We start from the raw sequence: 21,079 nt of genomic DNA, 5'->3' as shown, positions 1-21,079 counted from the left end.
CCAGTCCACCAACCGACAAGGACCTGCTGCTGGCAGCGGTGGTGGCGCACGTGCCAACAGAGAGGGCTCTGAGTGCCACCTCTGGCAGGCGTGCCATAGGTTCACCACCACTGGTATAGGTCCTCCTGCTTGAGCAAGGGGCTGGACTAGAAGACCTCCAAGGTCCCTTCCAGCTCTATTCTATTCTATTCTATTCTATTCTATTCTATTCTATTCTATTCTATTCTATTCACTTTCTATATTTCTATTCTATTCTATTCTATTCTATTCTATTCTATTCTATTCTATTCTATTCTATTCACTTTCTATATTTCTATTCTATTCTATTCTATTCTATTCTATTCTATTCTATTCTATTCTATTCTATTCTATTCACTTTCTATATTTCTATTCTATTCTATTCTATTCTATTCTATTCTATTCTATTCTATTCTATTCACTTTCTATATTTCTATTCTATTCTATTCTATTCTATTCTATTCTATTCTATTCTATTCTATTCTATTCCATTCACTTTCTATATTTCTATTCTATTCTATTCTATTCTATTCTATTCTATTCTATTCTATTCTATTCTATTCTATTCACTTTCTATATTTCTATTCTATTCTATTCTATTCTATTCTATTCACTTTCTATATTTCTATTCTATTCTATTCTATTCTGTTCTGTTCTGTTCTGTTCTGTTCTGTTCTGTTCTACGTTCTGTTCCATTCCATTCCATATTTTCTATTCCATTCTGTTCCACTGTCAGAGCCCATCGGAGGCAACCCAGTCAGCCCAAACAGGAGTTACACTAAGGCTACGCAGCCTCTCCTCTCAACCTGAACCCCTCCTTACCTTTCCTTTTATCTGCATCCTATTTTTAACTGCCGGGTCTGCCCCGCCCTATTTTGTCCTTGAGCACTCGTGAGCTCATCAAGAACAGAAGGTAACCATGGGGGGAAAGGCAGGGCAAGATCTGCAAGATCCCCATTTGCATTTGACTTTGCCATCCCATCTGGTTCGAGATAACACACGAGAGAGAGAGAGAGAGAGAGAGAGAGAGAGAGAGACAGAGAGAGAGAGAGAGACAGAGACAGAGACAGAGACAAGCTTCCACCGCCCCATTCTCTCAGCGGAGGCTTGCCACCCATTTATCTAATGCCTGAGAAGAATCGAGCAATTTATAACCATTGACCTTAACATTTTAACACCACGGAAGTAAATGACCAGCGACCGATGTCCCTTTCCTTTGATTGAAAAGGGAAGGTTTTACTCCCTTGTCAATTTTCCTAAACCCATCAGCTCAGTTCTAGCCAAACAAAACAGAAGCGGAGGCTCAGCATTGTTAAAAGGAGCCAGAATGTTGCCCAGAGAAAAAATTCATTTTCCAATCCTCCATCTGAGTTCTGATTTTCGATTGTGAAAAAGAAAAGCTGTGTTTCACGAGCTTCTGTTGTCTTTTCTTCACCGGTGGAGAGTTTCTGCAGATTTAATTGCAGCGTTATTTGTGGTTGATCATATCCAGCCATCCTACCTGGTACTTGCCTCCGTTTCCCTGCTAAAGCCAGACAGGAGGAGAGCAGTTACACACAAAGAACTGGGTTACAAATAAAGGTAACGGCAAAGAAAGGCTGTGTTAGAACCCTTGAAACGACAGGCGATCCCACATGGTGAAAAGAAGCGCGTAAGCCAAACTTACTCCCCTTCGGAAAGGCGCATTTACCGCGCAATCCCAGGAACCCTAAAAAAGGAAGCCCGGCCAGCAAAAGAGCCTGGGGATCCGAACGAAAGGCGGCGGTCCCTGCAGTTGAACTAAGAATGAAAAAGATGGGAAGTGGCTGCTTCTTTAAAAGCTCTCTTCTCTCAGGGATGCCCGAGATAGTGAATTGCAAGCAGAAATGAATTTCTCCTTCCGTTTCTGATCCGCACAAACACCCAAGCGTGAACGCCGTCACCTGATAGCTTGGGTGCCTGTTCAATTCGTTTGAGAGAGAGAGAGAGAGAGAGAGAGAGAGAGAGAGAGAGAGAGAGAGAGGATGAGGATGAGGATGAACGAATTTTGCAGCGCGTTTGCTTTCAGCTTTCAACGAAGAAGGGAATGTTCTCCACTTCTCGCCTCAACTTTTTCTTTCCTCAGGAACCAGAGGCAAGGGCTTTCTGTTTGTTTGTTTGTTTTACCACGAGTTGACAGTTGGGCAGAAACCAGAGGGGGGAAAAAAAAGAGTTTCGGGCTTCGTGGGAACCGAGGAAGCAAAACAAGATGCAAAGTCTAAAACCTATAGGCTCATAGACCACCCCGGTTTCTTGAAACAAACCGGGATTTCTCTACCCCAACCTTGAAACCATGGATCGAGTGAATCTCTTTACCGAAGAATGTGTGTGTGTGGAGGAAGGGAGGGAGGGAGAGAGAGAGAGAGAGAGAGAGAAAGAGAGAGAGAGAGAGAGAGAGAGAGAGAGAGAGACGCACACCTCAGCAAAAAAGAAAGAAAGAAAAAGAAGTAGTAGAAGAGGCAGAGAGCCCCTGTGGGTAGGAGTGAGGATGGGGAGAAACAGCAAGAAGACCGGGTGGGGTGGGGTGGGTTAATCACTAAACCTTCCAGTGTTTAACCAAAGCAGCTTTTGCATTTGTCAAGCTCTGCTAGCAGGGCACTGGACGGGCCTGGCGGAGCTGCTGAAGGTGAACGGGAGAAGGTGAGTCTTCGCCGAGAAAATCTCAGCGCCCATTTTCTCGGCAAAGACTTCTTTCGGGGGATGCAGCTTCTGCCGCCCCTTTCTCTCAGCTGCCCAGCTGAGAGAAGGGGGTGACAGAGGCTGGATCCCCCGAAACAAGTCTCTGCTGAGACGAGAGAACAAGGCGTTTCTCTCTCCCCCCCCCCGCTTTTGCCACTTTTGTGTGTGCATGTGTGTGGCCCATCTACAAAGCTGCCGAGGAAGGAGAAGCGGGATACTGGTTGGGTGGGGGAGCGGCAAAAGCGGGGGGGGGCATAGAGAAATGGCTCCGCCTTTGGTTCCCCCTCCTAAAGCACAGGGGCGCTAGAGAAAGTTTGGAGTTGGGTAAGGAAGCGCAAAATTCAGGAAGGAAAGCGGGGCGGCGGGCGAACAGGAGACCTGCTGACGTTTGGGGAGGTGCGCGCCGGGGAAAAGGCCGGGAGAGGAGGGGGTCCGGGCTGGGGGGGGAGGGGTGGAGGAGAAGGAGGCTTCCCGGGCTGGGGGGGGGGAAAGCAGAAGCGAGGGATCACGACTCCTCCCGCTTGGCTGCTGCCGCCGCCTCCTCCTCCTCCGCCGCCGCCTCTGTCTCTGCCGCTGCTAGGAAGGCTGCCGGTGCTGCGGCCGCCTCCGCCGCCGCCACTGCCTCCTCCACCCAACCAGTATCCCGCTTCTCCTTCCTCGGCAGCTTTGCAGATGGGACACACACACACACACACACACAAAAGCAGAGAGTTCCCCTTCCCCCTTGTACAGGAATGAAAGGCCCCCCGAAGGAAGCCCAGCCTCTTCACCGCACCGATCCGCTGAGGAGGAAAAAAGCTTATTTCTATTGCCACGTGCAAACTAAATTAAAACAACTTGGGAAGCTCGCCCGTGGGCTGCATTTAGAAGGATTTGGGGGCTTTTGTGATTTGCTTCGCCTACAAGTGCCTTCACCACGACTAGCCCATGGCTCCAATTCAACAAAAAACGCTCTCTCGGTGCCTTCCAGATGCGCGAAGGTCACCCTGACTACAACCAGCCTGGGATTTGGAAAGGCTTCCCAGGTTATTGGGACAGACTGGCTTGAATACTTGGGGTAACATTTTTCAGGAGGAGGATCCTTATGTCCACCCCGATAGGGCATCTTCCCCTCACAAATCTTCCCTTCCCTTCCCTTCCAAGCGGGAGCCCCGCAGCAAATGACCAGCGTTTGGACAGCGTGTGAATGGGCGAGCGTCGCCGTCCCCAAACAACGCAATTCCTTGCAGCGATGCGGACAAGAGGGAAAGGAAGCCCAGCGGCCAGACTGCGCTCCCGCCCTGCCTCCCCAAGGGCTTGCGCGCGGCCTCTCGCGAGGTTGCTGCCCCTCGTGAGCCCGCTGGCTGACGCTGGCTCCGTCTCTCTCTCTCTCTTCCTTCCTCCCTCCCTCGGTCTCCCCCTTCCCCTTTTCCGGCTCAGCCCCACGTCACCAGGAGAGCAAAACGGGGACATCATGGCAGAGCGGAGGAGACACAGGAAGCGGATCCAGGTACCGGGCTGGCTTATCTCCTCCCTCTTTTCGCAACCGCTCTGCGGGATGAGTTTCCCTTTTCCTTCTGGCTCACCCCCCCTCCCCCGCCCGGTCACCCTTCCCTCCCTCCTCCCCCTCCGCCTCCTCCGAGGCCGCCGCCAGTCAGCATCTCTCCTACCGTTTTTGCGGCTTTTCCGTCACCCCCGCCGCCGCTCCCCCTTCCCCACGGAGCCGGACGCATCCAGCGCCTTCTTCCTCTGGAGGGAAGCACCGAAGCCTCGGCCGCGCGCAAGTCCTCTTTTTTTTTGTTCACTGGAGTATAAGCCGAAGTGGATTTTTTCAGCCCAAAAAGTGGGCTGAAAAATTCGGCTTATACTCAAGTATATACGGTACATTAATCATGGGCTGACCATTAAAGCTGTGTTTCAGACAGTAAAACAAGCTATGATTGGCAGAGTCTAAATAGACTATATCAATGCAGCATGAAGCAATATCAGAAATAAAAGCTAAGCAACTACCACATAAAATAGAGAAATATATAAATTCTACTAGATCAGCTATCCAGAGCTATTCTGATGTTATTCTTGTGTCCTGTAAATGTGACTTTGAATCTTTTCCCTTCTAATTCAACTGATCCAGAGAAAATGCAAGGCAGAATTCTGACTAGGATATGACTTTTTGTAATTTCCTTCTAAAAACTGCAGCACCCAGAGTTGTGTAGCAACTGCAAATAATACTGTACATTCAAAATTCTTCCATGCTCAAGAGCTACCTAGATAGTGATTATTATATCTAAAAAAGCACTCTACATTCCTCAAGTCATCAAGAACCGTATGTTATGCTTCACACAATATATGCTACAACTTTTGTATTCCTAAAGCATTTAGGAATACAACAGGGCTATTACATCATAAACCAAAAATCTGTCCACCATATACAAATTGTTATTAGAGACAAAATATGGATACTGTTCCATTTCTCCTTTAATTTGAGAGCTGCAGTCTTAGCCACCTATCTAATCTAAGCATTTTGGCATAATATTTGAAATTTAGGAAATAAAATTTAAGATATTTTCTCTTAAAGGAAGAAATTATTGAAAACAGATGCTCTGCTATAATCACTCTACCAAAGCCAAAATTCAATTGTTAAAATATACAAAGAGAATTTTACCAGTTCAAAAAACATGTGTCACTTTGGCTACAAATACATCTGCCAATACAGATTTCTGATGCAGCAGAAAAATAAAATCTTATGATAGTTTTCAATATGGAAACTGTAGTTTTCTTATAGAATTAACTAAAATGCTGAAAGATACCTGAAGAATTCATATAAAAAAACAGATAGTGTTAAAAATGTGACACAGAAATTCTATGCAAAGAAAAGCATTAATGAGATTTAATTTTAACCTTAATTTTCCTCAGCGTGGTCACCTTGCTGCTGGTTTCTTAGTGGAGGCTAGAAACTTCTTAGAATTGATTTTAAATGTAATTATGAAATATACATACATAACATACATCAATAGATTGAGATAAGTGGTTGGGTACTAATATTTAACTTAAAATACTGAATTGTTGTAGGCAGTGATTTACTCTGTGATTATTAAACATTCAGTGAGAAGAGGAAAGGTGCGTATATTGCAAATGTTTAAATAGAAACGTTATAGGATGGTCTCAGTTGTTAAAATATCCAAGTATCATTCAAAGGGATGACTGAAATAAGAGGCAAGATCAGCAAGGACAACATCAAGTTTTGATAAAACCTGTAAATTTACTTTTTAAAAGCTGATTGTTTCGCATAATACTGTATATGCAAAGAAAAAAAATATTAAAAGGTCCTCCTCTCTCTTCTCATACTGAGGAATAGAAATGAAAACACAAGTATTGGGTCAAGGCCCCAACTACACAAACATTTGAAAAAAATTATAGAATGCTCATTTGTGGCTGCCTACGCTGATAGGAAATGAAATGTACAGGATAATGCATATTATGGGTGGGTCTTACAAGTAATTTGTGTATGCAAGACTATAATAAACATGGGTAGGTTAGTTATTACTGTTTGATAGGATATACAATATAGCACTCACTTTTGATTTTAATATTGTATTTTGAGCAGCTACAACTCAGCTGCGACTTGGTAAATAAAAATGGATTGTTGCTGTTATCTTGTCCAAGCAGTTATATTTTGGTATGTCATGTTTTTAATTGCATACTTAATATCATATAAGTCACCCAGAATTTTATTGGAATTGGGTGGCCTTAACAAATAATAATAATAAGTAACAACAACTGGAGCACAACTTGAACACCACCAGGATTGATAAATTTACCAACAGTCAATTGTAAAAGGCAGCTTTACTTGGAACAGCTTATATCCTGAAGCAACAACTGTAACACCATCAAACATCCACATCTGTCTATCCCAGGTCCTTGACAAAAATGCCAAATACAGTTTGAACATCTGGCAGACTGTGCAACAAACCATAATACTGAGATTCAGCAATAAAATAATATTGCTTAATTGAAGACTTCTTGCATGTATAAGGTAAATTGGATCCAACAAATCAATGATATCAAATGTGATCTCAAAATAATTCAAGACAACACATCTGACAATGAAATGTAGACATCAGTACATTACCCGAGTAAAATTTTAGACCACATTTTCATTGCTTGTAACAAAAGCCTAATTGTAGCTTCATAATAAATTTATTTATACTGGCGGAGGAGAAAATAATTTTATTTTTATTTTATTAAAATTTTATTAAAATTTATTTTATTATTTTATTAGACTTTTATCCCACTTTTATTGCTTTATAAATAACCCAACTAATAACTAATACTCCTTCCTCCTCCTAGTTTCCCCACAACAACAACCTGGTGAGGTGAGCTGAGAGAGCGCGAATGATTTTCCAGGATGCAAAATGATATTTGAGAGAGAATTACTGTTGTAATTTTTACTGGGCCACAGGGAAGTAATTTTTTGGAGCAGAGGAATACATCCTGTGGCAATGGCAGCTTCAATATTACAAAGCCCTGCTACACTCATTTTGATCAGATAGACAGAAAGGAAGAAATGTTCTCTTTATCTCTCTTATAAATCCTAATACTGATATTAGTAGGAGCTATTTATTCTACACTCAGTCATTAAACAGTGTATTTTGTCGCTTGTTTGGGAGTATTTATGGGACGAGAATACCTCGGTGATCTCCCCTTGTAAAAGTCTCATTCTCCACCCTTTCAGTGGGAGATATGGTATCTTATTGTCCTGAGATGCTTTCTCAGAAGAGCTGAAGGTATTACTCTGGACCAATAACTAGTAAAACTGGTGTAACAAGGGAAACACAGGCTTTCTATACATGGTCCCATCAGGAGACTAGCCACAGCATTCTGTACCAGCGGATTCTCAAAACAATCTCATGTACAGTATCTTACAACAGTTGAGATGCAACTAAATTATATATCACGGTGTCCTGAGGTAACATTGAAGGGAATAGGCAAAGTGGGCACACAATGAACTTGGATATTCAGTTTGAAGAACTAACCTGCTAATGTATGGATGGTGGGATGTAAGGAGGGACATTTTGATTAGGCCAGTTCATGGTTAAATTTTGACTTAGCATGTTGCGTGAACCCAGCCAATTATGGATCAAATTAATGCAGTACTTTTCAAAGATGAAAATGGTGATGATCTTAAAAAAAAGAGTGTAGTCTAGTTTTTTTCTCCATCCATTGATAATATGTCCAGATTTCTCTTGAAAAAACAGAACTCCTTTAAAGAAAGAATGATATGGTAGTGAATTCTGGATAAAAGAGAGTGGCAAGAAGCCAGCTAGTTTGTCTCCTGAACACCTAAGAGATCAGTTCAGCAAGATATAGATTTTATATATCTTAGATTAGATCAGTTCAGCAAGATATAGATTTTATCCAACTTTACCTTATCCAATTTTATACAACCTGATTTGAGCAACAGAGGCATTTAATCTGTTGTTGCTTATGGCCATAAATCTGTCTCAATCAGTATCTGCCAATACCCAATGATTCAAGAAGAACTTGGCTTGACAGAAGGTCTTGTCACAGGAAACATGTTATTTTCAATCAAAATGGCTCACATCATCATAGTCCTACTGTTGAATTGATAGAAGAGATTTCTTATTTCTTAAGCTAACATGTAACCTTCCCATTATATTTGAAACTTCACCAGATTTCAAAATTTCAAATTTATGTATTAAAGCACTTTTTGCCCACATGTCCCTCTGGGAAAGGTTTTCAAGATCATCTTTCACCAAATTGGGTGCCTTCCAGATGTAACGAGACTACAAATTCCTCAAATTCCCAATCACTATATCTGAAAAATGCCTAGTTTGCAGAGATTATTCAAAGCCATTTTCTGCACTGAGCCAGGAAATATGTGACTTAATATTTATTAATGCTCGAAGCTGTTTGTTGAAATCAATATTCTAAGTACATTTACTTAATATTTAAATGATTTTAAGATATGTGCAAATAATAAAGAAATAATTATCTTTTCATCCAAACAATTCAGAAGGAAAGCCATTGTACAAATAATGTTTTTTTCATTATTAGTAGTTTAGATCAGGGCTTTTCAACCGGTGGTACAGGTACCACCTGTGGTACACTGGCACCTGGCAGGTGGTACGCGACCATCCTAGAAAAGTGGTAGCGGGGGAGGGGAATGAGCTGAACCGGTGGCAGCACCCCACAAGCCTGAGTGAGAGATGGCTGGAGCTGCAGGGCTGTCAGAGCTCAGCAGAAGGGCCAGGACCAGAACCGCTTTCCAGCTGATTGGCACTTCTTCGGGGCTGTCAGGGCTCAGTGGAAGCGCCAGGATCAGTGCCAGACTCCAGCTGGAGCTTGGCGCTGATCCTGGCACATCTGCTGAGCCCAGAAGAAGCGCCAATTAGCTGGAATGTTGCAACTCCAGGATCTTGCGATTTACATTCAGATGCTTGGCAACTGATTCATATTTATGACAGTCACAGTGTCACAGGGTCATGTGAAGTGACCAAACCCTGCTGCAACCACTGGCAGAGGTGGGGGGGGGGGATAAAAACCAAACACCCCACCCCCGCTGCCAATCCTCAACATAAATGCTCACAACAATGAAAACCTCGGACAGGAGGAAGAGCGCTGCTGGGCGGGCAGGCAGGCGTCTTGCTCGGTTGTGGCTTGGGCACTTTTTTCAGTGTCATTGTAACTTCGAACAGTCACTAAGCGAACTATTGTAAGTTGAGGACTACCTGTACTTCCTCACTTTTTTCCTTTTTTTCTGGTCATCAAGTTTTTGACACCTTGCTAGGCGACTGGTGTTACTCAGATGTTGCCATATCCTAAAAGTGGTACAATGGGTGAAAAGGTTGAAAAGCCCTGGTTTAGATCCTATACACGCATTTAAATTGATTAAGAGTTGAAGGGGCTTTTCTCCCTTTAGCATCTTGCAGAAAATCAAAGTGTTATAAAATTTTAAGTGACTTCCTAAGTGTATCACTGCTACATATAGGTATCCTTTATATGACAGCAGTTTAATGTTCTACATATTTGTCACTAAAAAAGTATTAAGATTTAATAATTGTAACAATAATTATTTTATATTCTGGAAATGATTGCCAGTAGTTAGACAGTTGGATGGAAAACAAGATTAAACAAAATGGGCCAGCAGAGCATGGTTTGAATAATCTGCATGACTAAAATTCAGCTAACCTTATTATATTCCCATTTCTATTCAGATGTCCTAACTGCATGCCTATTTATTTATTAATTTACTCATTCCTGAAGTCTCTGAGCTCCAGTCAAAATAATTTCAGATGAGGCCCAATAGCAGAGGAAAACACAAACAAGACAGAGGATTTCAAAACTCATTTCAAAATTCATGAATCTTACTTACATGCTTCAGACAGTAATGAAAAGAGCAGAGGAAATGGCACAATAAAAAAGCAATTCAAACCTCCTCACTCTGTGTAGGTGAGACGCTGATTGCCCTTCCATCTAAACTTGGAAAGAGTTACTTGAATTCCTAACTGATACGGAAAAGAGAGTATTTTATTGGCACGGAAAACCCCACTGAAAGTCTTAAAAAACGGAGACTGTGTTTTGGCAATGTTCAGATTTTTCTAAACTTAGTCTTTAAGAATGAGATGATTCAAAACTGTCTTTAAGAACGTTTGTATTGCTCCTTTTGCTACAAAAAAGAGAAAAAAGCTATATACTTAAGTTTAGAAAATAACATGAGATGATGGTAAAAATAAAAAATACCTCTTACTCAAGACATGCTGGTTTTCTTCTCCACAAGTCATCCGAGATGCCACAGATAACAGCACTAAGAAATCTAGAGCATGTCAAGAAATGGCATGAGGAAGAAGGTCTGATACATTCATTTAAAACTGGCCACAGACCCACCAAAATGACATCATTTCTAGATAGACCAGAAAGAGTCCTTTAGCATCATTTATGAATACAGCAGTTCTGTTAAAGCAACATTACAAAAAAGGATAGAAGAGGCTTTAAGCAAGATGGATGGACACTACCAAGCAAGAAACAGAGTTAATAATTTAAAGGTCCCAGAAGATGATGTATCTGAAGCTGAGAAAAATAACTTTCTTGGTGACTTACTAATGTATGAACAAAATGAAATTACACTGAGACCTGGCAGTTCCTATTCTCATATGCTAAAGTATAAACAGTAAGACCTCTTATAGATCTTGTATGCTCAGGTTGAAAGCTCTGAAGACTTGATCACAAGTGAAGCAGAAAAATCAAATAATAAAACCCACCCCACAAAAACACCACTAATGTTATAAGGGACTTAGGAAATAAAAATGCAAAGGCATACCGTATTTTCCGGCGTATAAGACGACTGGGCGTATAAGACGACCCCCCAACTTTTGAGATGATTTTCAAGATTTTTCGTCTTATACACCGGAAAATCAGCGAGCCCGGGAAGGCACGCCCTCCACTCTCACTGTGGAGGAAGCAGGACAGGCTGGCGTCTGGCGGGAGCCGGCAGGGCAGTCCTGCACACGCGCGCGCTCCCCAGCTCCTAAGGAGTCCTCGGGGAGCCATGGCAGGCGCCTCACGCTCTTCCCTCTTGAAGCAGCATCGGCGGAGCCATCCGGCGTTGGGCGGGAGCCGGCAGGGCAGTCCTGCACACGCGCGCGCTCTCCGGCTGTTAAGGAGCACTCCTTAGGAGCCGGGGAGTGCGTGCGTGTGCAGGACTGCCCTGCCGGCTCCCGCCCAACGCCGGACGGCTCCGCCGATGCTGCTTCAAGAGGGAGGAGTGTGAGGCGCCTGCCATGGCTCCCCGAGGACTCCTTAGGAGCTGGGGAGCGCGCACGTGCGCAGGACTGCCCTGCCGGCTCCCGCCAGACGCCAGCCTGCCCTGCTTCCTCCACAGTGAGAGGGGAGGGCGTGCCTTCCCGGGCTCGCTGACTTGCAGCCAAGCCAGAGCCAAAAGAGGCTTTTCCTTCCACCCACCCTTTGGAATAGACGCAAGAGCTCCCGGGGTCTGGCGTTTGCAAGGGGGAGGGGAAGGGGCTGAGAGGCTCTTGGGGGTGGGAAGGGAGAGTCATGTTGGAGGGGGGACTGGACTAAGGAGCCTTGAAGTTGCTTTGCAAGAACGGGGGCGCTCGATTGATTTATGTACTATTTTCCGGCGTATAAGACGACTGGGCGTATAAGACGACCCCCCAACTTTTGAGATGATTTTCATGGGTTAAAAAGTCATCTTATACGCCGGAAAATACGGTATGTACAGCAATGTTGAATGTTCATAACATTCTTTTCTTCTGGGCTAGATGGAAAAGGCAACAGAGGGGAGAATCAGAGTATGAACCACATCTTCTCTCCATAATTGTTGAACATCTGATGACGGCTAGAATTCAAAAATACTTTTACCTTGAAGGTTATATTCATCTATGATATTCACTTTCAGCATACTTTAATTAAATAGCAAGAGAGATTAACCTGATTCTGCAGATGTCAGGCCCATAAATAGCTGGGAAGATTTCTGTGCTTTGTTTTTGTAAAGTTATTTGTTACTCATTTATGGATTATAAATACAGTGAGCTTTATGTGAATCACAATAAATGGAGAAGTGATATGATTAAATTCATAAAACTTTCAGATGCTTAACTATATATGCACTGTCATAATTCTGAAGTGCTATAAAAATCATCAACAATAAACCATAAAAAATAGGGAGGAAAACAGAAAAAATGAATTAAAAGCAAAACTCGGAAATAATTTAAAGAAGCAAACCAAACTGTATTATTCAAACCCTAACCCACTTGGAAGTAATTCTAATTGTAACAGAAGATTTACTTATAAATTTACAATTTAATTGTGAGTAAATATGTACTGAATTTATGTATTTTCTTCATTGCTACTATAAAATTATCTATGAAGCTTTGTAGACTAACTTTATATTTTATAAAAAAGGGAACAAAAATGAAAATCCTTTTATATTTTTTTAAAGTGAATTCTAAATATCAGAGTTCAGAATAACATAGTCCTTGTTTTTAGCATAAATAAGAATGCTCAGTTTCTATTAGTAATACGCCTTGAAATGGGCACTTCTGAAAATAACTGATGTTCTGCCTATTGGTAGCTGTTACAATCTTGGCAATGCTAAAAAAAACTTTTTATAAATGGCAGTACACAGCTTATTGCTTTTTAAAGCTATACAACGCTCTGAAAGATAAGCAATGTTCTTGTCTTGTAGTGCAATATTTAATATACTTAATCCCAGTTAGTACTGATCTTAACATTTATATTATTTCCATGCAGCTATTCGTCCCATTCCTATGTATGTTTACCTGCAAATTAGTTTTAATAAGTTTAATAGGGTTTACTCCCTTATATATGCATATGATTGCAGCCATAGTTATCCAATGCACAAGGTAAATCCTGCTGAGTTGAAAAGGATTCACTCAAGGTAAAACACACAATAATTCTTCTAACATAACATAATCCTGTGAATATAAATGTGGAAGAAAGTTCTGCTGTTTTCAGTAAAGTTTACTTTCAGAAACTGTGTGAAATGAAAGTGTTATGAAGGCATATATCTGGAACTACCAGATCTGGGCTACAAACAAGCACTAGAAAAACTGGTAACTCTAGAATATCCCCAGCAACACTTACTTCTAACTAAACATGCATAGGAGTGTAATGCTAGAGTATACAGTACTATATACCAGCCATCTTTCTTTCATTTATCTGTCAAATTACTCAGGTAAACAAATCAATTGCAGCTATTGTATACTTAGCATTAGCATTCAAAATAATTCATTGCATTAAGCTAAATGCTTGCTATAATTTATTTACTATCATCTAAACTTCTTGAAATATTTTTACACCTTGATGTAAATACGTATGGATGGATTGTAATTGACCGAGTGCATCATATATGCATGCAACAAAATACAAACTTAGAAGCTTAAAAGTTGTTTAGTGGTAGACACTCTGTTAAGTGGAAATAAATGATGAAATGATGAGAGTTTTACACATGCATGAGTAGTTTCACTGGACTCTGACTACTGTTCTTAGCAGCAGCATTATGCAAAACTCTGGAAGAAATATATAAGGGCTGCAATCCTACGCATACTTACTTGGAAATTTAACTCATTGAACTCAACGGAATTCTGAGTATATATTTAGGATGTGAGTACAATTCATTTCTGAAGACTGGTAGCTCATCAATAATTTCCCAAGAAAACATCTATCCCATATCCTGAAAAAATAAGCAAGCATTGAGAATAGATCAAGGCTTCTTAAATCTTTAATAAAATCTCTAAGCAATATTGCTTAGATTTTCAGAATATATTTACTGATTTTCCAGTGCCAAGGACTGAACCTAGAATAATTCCCTATTGTACATTTATTCTTTAAAAGGGGGCTGCAGTGTTTATAGTAGTGAAGTAGGATCTGGAGGATGTAGATTGCGATGTTTATTGACAGAACTTTGGGGGATTCATGATCTTGCAGCCTCATCTTCCTCACAAGGTTATCTGAGGAGAACTAGCAACGCTGTTGAAAAGGCAGACTACATGCATATAAATTATTATCCACGCAGAAAATGAACATGCAATGCCATTATCTAACCAGTGCAGAAATGGCTACAGTAGATTGGTCATTAAAACTCTAGGGTTAAATAGAGGACCTCCACTAAGTACAATGGAGCAGAGAAGCAATCTTGACAATCGTCACACCTTTTGCAGTTTTCTTGGGTCATGTTTCATTTTTCTCAGGAGCAGTGCCCCTCCAACTCCATAGCAATTTTTAAGGAGTAACACGAGCTGCCTTCTTATCCTCTTCCTCTAACATCAGCAGAACTCCACTTATCACTTTTTTGATCTAATCCAGCTATTAGTCATATATTTCCAGAGTAGTAAAAAAAAGTTGGTGATGAATAAGAGAGGAAGAAAGAAACAGAACATGGTAAGAGAATGATAGAAAATCAACAATAAAATGTTTACTTCCTATGCTTGCTACAGTTATAACAATTAAAGCATATTGCCACAGAACTCCCTAAATTATGTGTTATTAGGATTACAAAAAAGGATTTCTCTCTCTCTCTCTCTCTCTCTCTCTCTCTCTCTCTCTGTCTGTGTGTGTGTGTGTGTGTGTGTGTGTGTGTGTGAGAGAGAGAGAGAGAGAGAGAGAGAGAGAGAGAGAGAGAGAGAGAAGAGAGTGGGGGAAGGAGAGGGAGATTGTTACTGGTTTAACAAGGTAATAAGAAGGAAGCAACACCAGACAGTGATGTCACTCTGTGTAGAAACAAAGGAAGCTTGCCCAGGCTGAGAAACTAGAACCTCCTTTTATGACCCAGATAAAGAAAAATATTTCAGAAATGACAACTAGAAATTCCTAGAATTAAACACCAAATCTACCCAACATTATAATCAATTAAATGCAGTCTTAACTGTACTACTTGGAAATAAAATTCACTGACATTAAAAGCTGAATTCCTAGTGGAAAACAGTTGGAATCTAATACATCTTAATTCACCTAAGATGGATGTTTGTTTGTTTGTTTGTTTTTAAAACTCTGTATTTTGCCCCATATTTCAAGCTTAAGTGGCTTATATTTTGTCTTTAAAGAGTCAGCCTATAAAACCACAAACAGAATTTTGAATACTTGACTTTTTTAATGCAGTACTGAAAAACAAATGAGGGAGAGAAGGAAGGAATGAAGGTCTGGCTCCACCAGACTGAAGGAGGAGGTTTAGATGAGAGAGATCTGGCCAGATGTTAAATTTCAGGCCTCGGGACTAGAGTACTACTACTGGTAACCGTATGTGAAAGGAAATCCCCTACTTTTGTTTGCTCATCGGTGGCCATTTATTCCAAACCGGCAACAGAACACTTTTATTTTTAAAGGCAAAACACTCACACCCACGAAATCAACGGATGGACATCTTGCATCGGTCCATTAGCGACTGTAATTTCTGTTTCCCTTCCCGATGAATCCGGGGTCAAAACAAGCCCTTAAAGGCGTCCTAGCTGTGTCCTCCCCCTCCCCCGAGTTACCTTCCCCTCTCTCTCTCTCTCTCTTGAATGTCACTACAAAAGTATCGATCCTTACGGTGCCACGAGACCCTCTTTCTCGTCCCTTGTTGCAACCGATCCATTCCGCTACCCCGTTAAGAAAATTTCCCCTCGCTGAATGTCATTCTCTTTCTAGCCCCAACCGGGACCGGGTTCCTTCTCGATTCCTCGCAATACCTGATATGGCGGCGGCGGCTCCTGATCCGCTTCAGTCCCATCCCCGTAGCTGGCCCTGTCCGATTGGGACTCGTGCAGCAGGGAAATATCATCCGAAGTGGGCGATTTCAAGCAATTTCCCATCTTCCCCAAAGGGAAGTGGGGGGTCTTCTCCTTCTCAGTAACACAACGGCAGCTCCAGGCGACAGCGGCGGCCCTCCCTCGGCCTTTCCCGGGCAGCAGCTACCCAATACTGGAAGCTCATGCCAGCTCCCTACCCGACCTAAGCTGCTTAGCCTCTGCTCCGTTCGCCTCGAGGAGTGACCATCTCTTGCTCGCCTTCCGTCAGAATGCCCAGTCACCGACCGCTCTAGCCCCGAAACAGCAGCAGGAAGGAAGCGGAGAGGCTTCGGCCCTCCAGCACCATCAGGCCCTCAGCCCGGGGCTCCTCTGGACCGCCGGGAGTTAGGTGAAGGGGGGAGGCGGCGTCCAGGTATACAAAGCCCGTTTCCTCCCTAAGCCTAAAGCGACGTTCTTCTTCCTGGTCACCGGCCGTCTACGAAGCCAGCTTTGTCGGCCGGGCCTCCTCCTAGCTCCTCCTCCTGGATTGATGCTCGCCGCTTGCTACGGCCTGGTTTCACTCGCCGCATGCTCAAGTCCCACCTTCCCTTCGAGCCGAAGGGAACGAACACCCCAGGAACAGGGGTAGGCAACCTCGGCTCTTTTATGACTCATGGACTTCAACTCCCACAATTCCTGAGTCAGCTATGCTGACTCAGGAATTCTGGGAGTTGAAGTCCATGAGTCATAAAAGAGCCGAGGTTGCCTACCCCTGCCCCCAGGATCTAGCTTTCTGAAGAGTTTCTCACGATTGGGCTGAGAGAGGGATTCCTTCTGCATACAAGAATGGACCGCGGATTAATTTTATAATTAAAATAGGGCCTCAGCAGACCTCAAGTTGTATGTTTATTAGGGGGAGGGGGGAGGGGGCTTTGCATTTCATGAAACTTCTGGCACGTTTTTGTTAAAAACGATGGCAAAAAGCTGAATCCTTTGCACACTTACTCAAAAGCTCAATTCATTCCAATATGGTTTCTAGTTGAACATTGCAGTATCACTAGTTTATGACTAGTCAAAGGTTAAAGATATATTACGTTACTTGTGGTCACGTAATTCAATTGGACTTGAGCAAATAAGCGTAAGATTGCATTGTAAAAACGTATATTTCCTCTGTTGGGTTTGTTGCGAAGACAATATTGGATGTTATTTTTAAAAACACCCTAAAAACGTGGGTTTTTAAATCTTAACTTTTTCATAGGCATTTAGACATTGTCCTACCTCAAAATCCTTTTGAAGTTGTATACTAAATGATCTTACTGAGGTCTTAAGCAATATTGCCACAATCTACTTTTGCAAAGAACCTGACTTGATACTTCATATCAAACTGTTGAAAACAATACCTAAAAAATTATGCATTAATTGGCAAAACCCAATTAATTCTTATGTGGTTAATTCTACAGAATGCCAACAATTGTTCAGCTTACAACCATTCTTTATTTTTCATTTTTCTGTATTAGTATAGCAATTGATGCCATATACATTTCCAACTACTTTCCATTCAAGTTAAGATTGTGTGATTTAAAGTTGTCACAGTATGCATGGACTCCTCAGGCATTTGGTGTGTATTAATGGATTTCACTGCTGGTGGAATAAGTATCTACCAGTTGCTGTTCTGACCTGAGCTCAGGGAGGTTGTAAGTTGTGACAGTTGGCTAGAGTGGTAGGTTTAGCCATTGTTGTTGTTGTTAGCTGCGAAGTCGTGTCCAACCCATCGCAACCCTATGGACAACGTTCCTCTTGCCCTCAACCTTTCCCAGCATTAGGCTCTTCTCCAGTGAGTCCTTCCTTCTCATTAGGTGGCCAAACTATTTGAGTTTCAACTTCAGGATCTGGCCTTCTAAAGCAGACATGTCAAACACAAGGCCCGGGGGCCGGATGCAGCCCGCAAAGTGGTTTCATGTGGCCCACGAAGCCATCCTGGAAACAGTGAGGGAACGGCCCCCATTGCCTGGGTCCTGGCCCAGAGACCCTTCTTCTGCCAGAGATCCTCAGATCTGTCCGACTCTTGCCCAGGCCCCCATAGGCACCCTTGATGCGATGTAGAGCTGGCCATGCCCATCCAGTAGGCCATACGCACTCTAGCCACGCCCAACCAGTAGGCCATGCCCACCCTGGCCATACCCACCCGGCCCCCTGAGAGCAACCGCAATGCTGATGCGGCCCTCAATGAAATTGAGTTTGACACCCCTGTTCTAAAGAGCAGTCAGAGTTGATTTCCTCTAGCACTGACGGGTTTGATCGCCTTGCAGTCCAAGGGACTCGCAGGAGTCTTCTCCAGCACCAGAGTTCAAAGGCCTCAATTCTTTGGCGCTCAGCCTTTCTTATGGTCCAACTTTCACAGCCATACATTGCAACTGGGAAGACCATAGCCTTGACTATACGCACTTTTGTTGACAGGGTGATGTCTCTGCTTTTTAGTGTGCTGTCTAGATTTGCCATGGCTTTCCTCCCCAGGAGCAAGCGTCTTTTAATTTCTTGGCTACATTCCCATCTGCAGTGATCTTGGAGCCCAGGAAAGTAAAATCTGTCACTACCTCCATTTCTTCCCCATCTATTTGCCAGGAATTGAGAGGGCCGGATGTCATGATCTTGGTTTTCTTAATGTTGTTTCAACCCAACTTTTGCACTCTCCTTCTTCACCCGCAACAAGAGGCTCTTTAGTTCTTCTTCACTTTCTGCCATTAGAGTGGTATCATCTGCATATCTTAGGTCAGGGGTGTCAAACTAAAAGAGCCTTGGTGGAGCAGTGGGCTAATGCCTCCTTAAGTAACACCAGCTGCCTGCAATTAGTGCAGGTTCGCATCCCACCAGGCTCAAGGTTGACTTAGCCTTCCATCCTTCCGAGGTAGGTAAAATGAGGACCCAGATTGTTGGGGGCAATTAAGCTGACTTTGTAATAATGCCGCTTAGGGGGTGTGTGAAAGCCCTAATAAGCAGGCATATACATAGAATGAAGGCTACTGCTAAGCTTGTAAGCTGCCCTGAGTCTTCGGAGAAGGGCGGGATATAAATGGAATTAAAATAAATAAATAAATAAATAAATAAATAAATAAATAAATAAATAAATAAAACTCAATTTCATTGAGGGCCGCATCAGCATTGCAGTTGCCCTCAGGGGGCCGGGTGGGCATGGCTAGAGTGCATATGGCCTAATGCAGGGGTCAGCAACCTGAAACAGTGAAAGAGCCACTCGGAACCGGTTGCCTCACAAAAGGAAAAACTGGGAGCCGCAAAAAATGTGTGCACATGCGCGTACATGCGTGCATGTGCAGAACAGGGTTTGACTGAAGAGTGGAGCCAAGGGGAGATATGCACCTACCCTGCATATTTGAATTGATTGGTTGAACTTTTTTAGTCCCACTTTTTTTTTTTGGACTGCACATGGCAGAGGACTGGGAGCCACAAGAGACGGCTGAAAGAGCCGCATGCGGCTCCGGAGCCGCAGGTTGCAGACCTGTGGCCTAATGGGTGGGCATGGCCAGCTCTACATCGTTCACATCAAGGGTGTCTATGGGGGCCTGGGCAGGAGTGGGACAGATCTGAAGGTCTCTGGCAGAAGGGTCTCTGGGCCAGGGCCAAGGCAGTGGGGGCCGTTCCCTCACTGTTTCCAGGGTGGCTTCACGGGCCACATGAAACCACTTCGCGGGCCGGATCTGGCCCCCGGGCCTTGTGTTTGACATGTCTGTCTTAGGTTGTTGATAATTCTCCCAGTAATCTTAATTCCAACTTTTGATTCATCTAGCCCTGCCAGAGATCTTTTCAAGAAAATTGGAGAGATGAAGGGAACGTTTAATGCAAAAATGGGCATGATAAAGGACCAAAATGGCAGGGACCTAACAGAGGCAGAAGAGATTAAGAAGAGGTGGCAAAATTACACAGAAGAACTATACAAGAATGAGCTTAACGTCCCAGATAATCACAATGAGGTAGTCACTGACCTCAAGCCAGACATCCTAGAATGTGAAGTGAAGTGGGCCTTAGAAAAGCTGAGCAACAACAAAGCTAGTGGAGGTGACAGTATTCCAGCTGAGCTATTCAAAATCTTAAAAGACGATGCAGTAAAAGAGCTACACTCAATTTGCCAGCAAATTTGGAAAACAACAGTGGCCACAGGATTGGAAAAGATCAGTTTACATTCCAATTCCAAAGAAAGGCAGTGCCAAAGAATGTTCAAACTATCGCACCATTGCACTCATTTCTCATGCTAGTAAAGATATGCTTAAAATCCTACAAGCTAGATTCCAGCAGTATGTGAATTGAGAACTACCAGAAGTACAGGCAGGATTTCGAAGAGGCAGAGGAACTAGAGATCAAATTGCCAACATACGCTGGATCATGGAGAAAGCTAGGGAGTTCCAGAAAACATCTACTTCTGCTTCATTGACTATGCTAAAGCCTTTGATTGTGTGGATCATAACAAACTGTGGCAAGTTCTTAAAGAGATGGGAGTACCAGACCATCTTATTTGTCTCTTGAGAAACCTATATGCGGGTCAAGAAGCAACAGTGAGAACTGGACATGGAACCACTGATTGGTTCAAAATTGGGAAAGGAGTCCGGCAAGGCTGTATACTGTCGCCCTGCCTATTTAACTTATATGCAGAGCACATCATGAGAAAGGCAGGGCTAGATGAATCAAAAGTTGGAATTAAGATTGCCGGAAGAAATATCAACAACCTAAGATACGCAGATGATACCACTCTAATGGCAGAAAGTGAAGAAGAACTAAAGAGCCTCTTGTTGCGGGTGAAGAAGGAGAGTGCAAAAGTTGGGTTGAAACTTAACATTAAGAAAACCAAGATCATGGCATCTGGCCCTCTCAATTCCTGGCAAATAGATGGGGAAGAAATGGAGGTAGTGACAGATTTTATTTTCCTGGGCTCCAAGATCACTGCAGATGGAGACTGTAGCCAAGAAATTAAAAGATGCTTGCTCCTGGGGAGGAAAGCCATGGCAAATCTAGACAGCACACTAAAAAGCAGAGACATCACCCTGTCAACAAAAGTGCGTATAGTGAAGGCTATGGTCTTCCCAGTTGCAATGTATGGCAGTGAAAGTTGG

General features: G+C 42.9%; 1 protein-coding gene across 2 annotated transcripts in view; it reads right to left on the bottom strand.

Moving 5' to 3' along the window:
* The window catches only part of RNF11 (ring finger protein 11), a 31,229-nt gene extending 14,770 nt beyond the window's left edge, over positions 1-16,459 (bottom strand). For both annotated transcript variants that reach the window (XM_081323434.1, XM_081323435.1), the window contains exon 1: positions 15,921-16,459. In XM_081323434.1, coding sequence (XP_081179560.1) covers positions 15,921-16,043 — 123 coding nt within the window. In that variant the 5' untranslated portion in view covers positions 16,044-16,459. The remainder of the gene's footprint in view (positions 1-15,920) is intronic.
* Between the last annotated feature and the right edge of the window lie 4,620 nt (positions 16,460-21,079).

The sequence above is a fragment of the Vipera berus genome (assembly GCF_964194415.1).
Source record: "Vipera berus genome assembly, chromosome: 3".
Lineage (NCBI taxonomy): Eukaryota > Metazoa > Chordata > Lepidosauria > Squamata > Viperidae > Vipera > Vipera berus.
Note: the sequence above shows the minus strand (reverse complement) of the source record. Positions and strands in the feature narration are given on the sequence as shown.